The sequence below is a fragment of the Pyrus communis genome, chromosome 13 (genome assembly GCF_963583255.1).
Source record: "Pyrus communis chromosome 13, drPyrComm1.1, whole genome shotgun sequence".
Lineage (NCBI taxonomy): Eukaryota > Viridiplantae > Streptophyta > Magnoliopsida > Rosales > Rosaceae > Pyrus > Pyrus communis.
The window spans coordinates 20,261,934-20,269,436 of NC_084815.1; the positions used below are offsets into that span (position 1 = coordinate 20,261,934).

At 42.8% G+C, this 7,503-nt stretch overlaps 2 protein-coding genes across 2 annotated transcripts; one reads left to right on the plus strand and one right to left on the minus strand.

Moving 5' to 3' along the window:
- The first annotated feature begins 970 nt into the window (after positions 1–970).
- LOC137712624 (exocyst complex component EXO70B1-like) lies at positions 971–3,575 on the plus strand. Its single transcript, XM_068451732.1, has one exon. It carries the CDS (start codon positions 1,257–1,259, stop codon positions 3,204–3,206), a length of 1,950 nt encoding a protein of 649 aa, XP_068307833.1. The 5' UTR covers positions 971–1,256; the 3' UTR covers positions 3,207–3,575.
- A 948-nt stretch (positions 3,576–4,523) lies between these two features.
- On the minus strand, positions 4,524–7,150 carry LOC137712948 (SNF1-related protein kinase regulatory subunit gamma-1-like). Its single transcript, XM_068452156.1, has 6 exons — positions 6,887–7,150; positions 6,261–6,433; positions 5,767–5,949; positions 5,411–5,686; positions 5,136–5,299; positions 4,524–5,048 (listed from the first exon to the last, which is right to left on the minus strand). The coding sequence occupies exons 1-6, from the start codon at positions 7,071–7,073 to the stop codon at positions 4,751–4,753; spliced, it is 1,281 nt and encodes a 426-aa protein (XP_068308257.1). The 5' UTR covers positions 7,074–7,150; the 3' UTR covers positions 4,524–4,750.
- Between the last annotated feature and the right edge of the window lie 353 nt (positions 7,151–7,503).

Genomic DNA, 7,503 nt, shown 5'->3' on the forward strand with positions numbered 1-7,503 from the left:
CAAGAGCAGCTTTTATAGTACAGTTACGCCATCACGGTGATGTTTTGTGTCAATGGTACAAAGACATGTTGATAAATCTAAAACATGTCCTTGTATTATTTAAACGGACTCTTGCCATACAAGTCATTTTCCTCACTCATTATTCCCTTCATATTTTTCATGTGGGTAGCCTCACTAAAACTCACCCTGGTAAATTCAATATTTAAAATTTCTTCGATATGGACGATATTTTCATGAAAAGATATGAAAATGGGGTGGAGTCTAAACTTCACCTCATATTGGAGAAACTCTTAAGTTTGAGTAATACTAGGGAACTGTATTTTTCTAAACCAAATTTGTAAACTGAATGATGTGGTTGTTGATGATTGAATTATTACTTAAGTGTCGATTAAAATGTTTGTTTTCTATTGGTGACACGTTATTTCGTTTACAAATTTAGTTTGAAATTTTAGTCTCTCTAAATTTTTTTTTTTAAGGTTCCATCATTTTCATAAAAAGTAACCAATATCAATATTCAATATATCCATTAATATTTATACAATTTGTATTTAATATTACATCGATACCAATATTTTAGACATCGGATAAATCAGTACTACTTTCCATCCAAGTAATTTACACCGACAGATACGTCCAAATTGTTTAGATCAACAATATAAGTAGGGACTCATCTAGATCAAACTCCTTGTATATGTGTGTGTGTGTGAACAGGTTTCTATTGTTACCATATTTGGGTGTGAATGCGTTATTATTTGTTGAACAAATATTTTCATGTCGCGTTATTTAAATATTCCTATTCTCGTGTAAAGAGAGAGTATAAGGTCGGACAGTGGGTCCCGCCTAATTTTGACCAATCAAACGGCGGTGGAATTGGAAGCTAACCCCCAGGTTAACACTCGCGCACCAGCACCGCACCCGAACTCCCCACCCCAGCACTCTCCAAACGCAGAGTTCAAAGCACGATAAGTAGTTTCCGTAAACTCACTCCTCTCTCTCTCTGTCCAAAATTCTCTCTCTGTCTTGTCGAAAACCAGCACACCCAAAAGCAGCCGGCCAAAAGCCAGACGGACAGTTTCGTCATTTCAGTCGCAGTCTCGGATAACCCGCAACCAAACACCGCCCGAAGTCCCCAACTCCGCCGTCCCCCGAATGGTCACCTCCGCCCCTAATCCCACTTTCCCCAAATCCAAATCCTAACTCCCTCATACCCAAACACCTGTTACCATCTCTAACCCTAGCAGCCAAACATCTCCCAAATGACCACCACAACCACCAGCATAGGCGGTGGCGGAGAGGACCGGGTCCTCGCCACGGCTCAGCAGATCGTCAAGAGCCTCAACACCCCCAAGGAGGTCCGCGAGGACATGCTCCTGATCTTCTCGAGCTTCGACAATAGATTGTCTAACATCACCGATTTGATCAACGGCGAGGATTCCAAGGCCGACGAGGACCGGTTCGGGGAAGCCGAGAAGGTGATTTTCCTGTGGGAGTCCAAATCCGAAGCTCACAGAAACTCGGTCCCGTGGGAGGAGTCGCCGGTCGAGGCCGGTGAGTATTTGGCGGCCGTCGATGAGATCCTCACCCTCATGGAGGGGCTTTCGGTCCGGTCCGATAACGAATTGGTTGACCGGGCCGAGAACGCGCTCCAAATCGCGATGACTCGGCTGGAGGACGAGTTCCGCCACATTCTGATCAGAAACACGGTGCCTTTCGACTCGGATCGACTCTACGGCTCGATCCGGAGAGTGTCGCTGTCGTTCGTGTCAAACGACGGCGAAATCGACGATGAATTTGGGAGTTTCGGCGAGGAGGACCGCGACGCCGGCCGGTTCCACGAGCGCGGCGGCAGCCTCGGCGACACAGACGTCGATTTGATACATCCTGACGCCGTCGTGGAACTGAAGGAGATTGCGGAGCGTATGATTCGGTCCGGCTATGAAAAGGAGTGTGTGCAGGTGTATAACAGCGTCAGGCGCGACGCTTTGGACGAGTGTTTGGTGATTCTGGGCGTCGAAAAGCTGAGCATTGAGGAGGTGCAGAAGATTGAGTGGAAGAGTTTGGATGAGAAGATGAAGAAGTGGATACAAGCTGTGAAAATTGGCGTTAGGGTTTTGATCAATGGCGAAAGGAGGCTTTGTGATCAGATATTTGAAGGGATTGATGAGACTAGGGAGTGTTGCTTCAATGACACTGCCAAAGGGTGTGTTATGCAGCTGTTGAATTTTGGAGAGGCAGTTGCCATTGGTCGAAGGTCGCCCGAGAAGCTGTTTCGGATACTTGACATGTATGATGCCATGGCTGATGTGTTGCCGGACTTGCAGCAAATGATGTCTGATGAGTATGTGGTTGGTGAGGCCAGGGGAGTGTTGGATATGCTCGGTGATGCGGCGAGAGGGACATTTGCTGAGTTTGAGAATGCTGTTCAAAGCGAGGCCAGTAAGAAACCAATGCTGAGCGGCGAGATTCACCCGCTCACTCGGTATGTCATGAACTATGTCAAATTGTTGGTTGATTATAGTGTTACTCTCAATTCGCTTTTGGATACCGGTGAGGAAGAGTTGGAAAGGTTGCAAGGATCGCCAAATGATGATTTGGGTATAGGCAGCATGTCTCCGATAGGCCATAGGTTGTTGTTGTTGATTTCGAATTTGGAGTCCAATCTCGATGAGAAGTCTAGGGTTTATGATGATGGAGCAATGCAGTGTGTGTTTTTGATGAATAATATTCAGTACATAGTGCAGAAAGTGAAGGATTCGGAGATTAGAAAACTCTTGGGAGACCAATGGGTTCGCAAGCGCCGTGGCCAGGTACGCCAGTATGCTACTGGGTATCTAAGAGCTGCTTGGAGCAAGGTCCTGTCGTGTTTGAAAGACGAAGGGATTGGGGGGAGCACAAGTAATGCTTCAAAGATGGCTTTGAAGGAGAGGTTTAAGAACTTCAATGCAAACTTTGAAGAAATCTATCGGACCCAAACAGCTTGGAAGGTCCCAGATGCTCAACTTCGGGAGGAGCTTCGGATATCTATATCGGAGAAGGTGATTCCAGCTTACAGATCATTTATGGGGAGATTTGGGAGTCAGCTGGAGAGTGGAAGGCATGCCGGGAAGTATATAAAGTACACACCGGATGATTTGGAGACCTACGTGTTGGATTTGTTCGAAGGGACACCTTGTGTTCTGAACCATCTGAGAAGAAAAAGTACATAGGAGGTAAGCTCTTTGCTTTTATTCAAAACTAGTTGGAAGTTGGAATTGAAGTTCTAATGTCGAAAACGAAAAAAAAAAATTTGTAGCTTGATGATGATGATACCTATTTAAATATTTTGCTGGTGTTAATGTTATAAACACAGGTTTTTGTGAAAGCTATTTTCCAACCCATCTATCATCTACTGTAATAACTTTTGTACAGGTTCTGTAGACTTTAGCTTTTTGTACGCTGTCGATTTTTTTTTCGTGGTTCATGTGTTTGATTTCCATGAATCGCCAGTGAGTCTTGTACGTTATCTGTGTGCGGAAGAAGAACTAGAACCATTGGTGTAAAATATTGAATTCGATATACACAACGATTCAGAAACATATACCCATTTACGTTTTGGTTTTATTTTTTCCTGTGAAAATGAGTGCAACTTGAGTTATTAATTTGAAGAACGGAGATGTAAATTTAATGTCTATCAGATGTTGCATGAATATCAAGCTGGTTACTACAACTCTTCTCTTCTTTTAGTGAGTTTTCGGAATTTTGTAAAGGCGGTGTTATGAATCAGTAGACATCAACTTGATTCGTTCGTTCATCTCCGATTTTGAACCTTCGGCTATAAATAGGGAAGATCATGAAGTTGTCTGACTAGAATTAAGGACCTATTTATAACATCTGATATACTTCAGGGATGAAATCAATTGTGAGCAACGTAAGTGGTTTAGGTTTCCAGATGGTAAAGTTGAAGGTTGTTCAGATGATGAACTTGTAGACGGGGTCGGAATTGCGATGACTCTGCTCAAAGATGAATTCCGCCGCATGCTGATTCGAAACACGGTCACTCTCGACTCGGATTGATTTAGTAGATGTGTTTTTCATTTGGCGTGAAGTTCCCCAAGTTCGGAAACCTTGTGTGTGTATATATAGCCTTTATATGTATATATCATCACTTAAAAGCCTTGGTTTTATAATTAGCCACTTCTTGCCTTCAATAACGAGGAGTGCTAAGATCAGTCGAATACAAATAAGACAGGTTTGGATTAGTTTACTCGTGCTCGATTGTTTTTAGCATTTTTCAGCAGTAGATGTTGAAGGAAACGTCCAACTTGGTCTTCGGACAAGAAGATATTTCCATTACCAATAAAGGCTAGAACTTTACTAATCTCCAAAAAGTGCTTGTAACTCAAGTCGTCAAGAGACTTCCCCCTTGTACTCGAGATCTTAAGTTCAATTTTCCAATTCCAGAGATTTACCCCCGAGACCTTAAGTTCGATTTCCCGATCCCCTAACGCCGCTTGTATCAAAGAGCAAAAGAGCAGAAAAGAAGATGAAAAGAGAAAGTTTTATTATTATTACCGCGAAAAAGCTCCCATGGAGCTTATGGATACAACAAATTTACAGAGTCAAAACGGTGTCAAACTGAACACCACTAATTACAGAGGACTTGCCTACGACGAAAACACATCCAACAAAACCACCATAGGACTAGAACAGAGATTATTACATACAAGGGGAAAAGAAAACAAAAAAAAAACCATTGTTCACGGTACCTCTCTTAAACCCTGCTATTCTGAGGCAGCGGTAGAACACCGTCAAAAAAATCACCAAAGTAGCCACGAGGCTCGTGAACTAGCCTTGAAATAATGTCCCTAAGCGTAATGACTCCTTCCAGATTCCCATCATCGTCCACAACATATACTCTGTGGATCTTCTTGGAGTCCAGCATCAGGATTAAGTCCTTAATTGTGTCATCCCTTTTGCACGTAACCATGGTACTCAACGTCGGGTAGACTCCCTGATGCTTCTCTAGATAGCTTTCAACCGCTGTCAGGAAGTTCTTCGCTGTGATGGACCTGTCAAGACATGTCAAATGAGTGATCCATATTTACACTGCAACTGAAATTCTTATGAACAAATTTGAACGCTTTTTCGCTACAAACCTGTAATCATGGTATATTTCTGGTGCAGTAAGCAAGAACTGAACATCTCTTAGGCTTATATTACCTACTGCCTTGCTACCGCCATTTTCAATCACGGGGACCCCTCCAACCCTCTTTTTCCTCATCAGCTTAAACGCTTGCAGCACCGGTTCATCCTCGTACACCTGCAACAGAATATTATGCATTCAAGTTAAGCGTTACGGTAACTATGCTTGAGAGAAATCCCCAAGTTCATTGAAAGATAGTTTCAGATGGGAACTGAGAAGAGATTTCACCTTGACAATGCAATTAGCAGTCATCATGGGAAGACCAAGCTCGGATAGTTTCTTCTTTCCCCAGCTCTCGAACCACTGAAGTCCAGCGCATTCCGCTAACATGTGAATCACAGCAGATTGTGTGATGATATTATCAATCTTTCCATCACCCAAATCAACTACAGGAACACTCTTCATTTTGTACTTTGAAAGCAGCAAGAGCATGGTCAAAAACGAGTTTGAGCTCTGCAAAGCAAGAAACGGAGCCCAGCGAAATGACCCCGAGATATCTCGAACCTGTATCCTCAAATGTTAACATACATACGATGGGAATGAATGATCTTATTTTATTGAAGATGTTAATAATATTGTATGACCTGTGTGTTCTTGTAAAACTCGGAAGAAGTCAAAGCCTCGAAAAAACTTCCAGAAGTTGCTGCGGCAAAATCAGAGACGAAATCGAGTCCTACAAGATCAAGACCTTTCAGTCCATTAGCTGCTGCTGCCATAGCAGTTGCACTAGATGGACTAGTTGGGGTCCTCGGGGACGTTGGTTCTGACTGTCAAGATTAGCATAATTATCATGTTAAAAAGGAAAACACTTCGGCTCTCCACATTGATAATTTATAGCAAAAAAACGTAGCTCCTGAGTCTAAAAACTAAAAAGGAAAACACTTCGGCTCTCCTTCCAAACAAATCACAGTTTGACATGTGCGCATGACTTTTCTTTTTATGGTTTTCAGGAGTAGTTATGTTTCTTATGTATCATGATTCATGATGTGATTTGCAGGTAAGGAGGAACGCTAAGACAATGCATTTACAAACAACGTAGTTGACGTTTTCAATGCATAAGGTTTGTTAACTTGCTAACCTGATGCAGAATCCACACGACAATTCCGGCAAACTCAACAATGCCAATGTATCTGTCGATCCAGCTAGCGTCCTCAGGCGCATCGACATCCACCACCGGTGCACCAAGAATTTTGTGTTGGGCCAGGATTTTAACAGCTTCAGCTAAACTGGTGTCTGACCTTATCTCAATCACTGAAATACAACAAGTTTCCCAAAAAAATTAATCCAACAAACAACAACAGTAGAAGCAAAATTTATCAGATTCCAACAAAACCGATCCCTCCTAGTTATCTTTTGATTTTTGTTTAATTCTTCTAATAACATTCACCATCAAATTCGTATGGATCACTGGTTAGCTCCACTCTTCCTTACCTACAAATCACAGTCTGATACGTATACAAAAACATCTCATTGAAATCTCATAAGAAAGTTTCTCCAACACACGTCAAACGGCGATTTTGGTGATTTGTATGCAACAAGAAACAACATGTTACGACCCAATTATTTTCCTTTCTAATCAACAAATCATTTGATCATCACAGCAGATACGTATGCTACAAATTCTAACATGATCGCATGTTATTCCATCTGTATATATGCATATATATAAATATATGTGTATGGATGGATGTAAATGGGGGGTACCTTGATTCTCAGGAGCAGGAGGGAAAGCAGAAACAGGGACGCTCTCAAAACAAGCATTGAGCTTCTCTGTTGGACTCAGCTGTGGCTCCTGAACGTCCCACAAATCCTCTACCTGCATCCCCAGCTTCGCCTCTGGACTCCTCGGACTCCCTCCCTCCCCCGTCGTCGTCACCGCCGGCACACCCATTTTCCTCTCACCACCCAAATTCCCAACTCTCTCTCTCTCTCTCTCTCTCTCTAAAATCTCTCTCTCTGTGGAAACTCTGTTACTCAGAATCAGACAAAGATTGGATCACCCTGCCAATATTTAACGACAAAAATCATAAAGTAAACACTAACACACGTCAGTGTTCTTGTCGTGCATGAGCAATCCAGGCCGTTGGTTTTTCATACTCATACTGAAAGTTACTCGTTCGGACACGTGTACGATTGTGATGACGACGATACATTGATCGTGATGGGCCTGCGGTTCAATTATTAAGAGTTGTTATTTGGCAATGCATATCCGATTCCTCTGATTACTTTAAGGAAAAGTTCTTATCCGGTTTTCAATGCCGACCACACTGGTGGGCGACGCTATCGTGCGCCGGGGCGGGCTTTGCGCACCCTGTGTTCGA

What these genes read in the sequence shown, in the direction of transcription:
- LOC137712624 (XM_068451732.1), top strand. Translation starts at nt 1,257, where the DNA reads ATGACCACCACAACCACCAGCATAGGCGGTGGCGGAGAGGACCGGGTC.
- LOC137712948 (XM_068452156.1), bottom strand. Translation starts at nt 7,073, where the DNA reads ATGGGTGTGCCGGCGGTGACGACGACGGGGGAGGGAGGGAGTCCGAGG. An exon ending in TCCTGCTCCTGAGAATCAAG is followed by an intron (nt 6,434 to 6,886) that starts GTACCCCCCATT and finishes GTTGTATTTCAG; the next exon opens with TGATTGAGATAAGGTCAGAC. An exon ending in TCGTGTGGATTCTGCATCAG is followed by an intron (nt 5,950 to 6,260) that starts GTTAGCAAGTTA and finishes TAATCTTGACAG; the next exon opens with TCAGAACCAACGTCCCCGAG.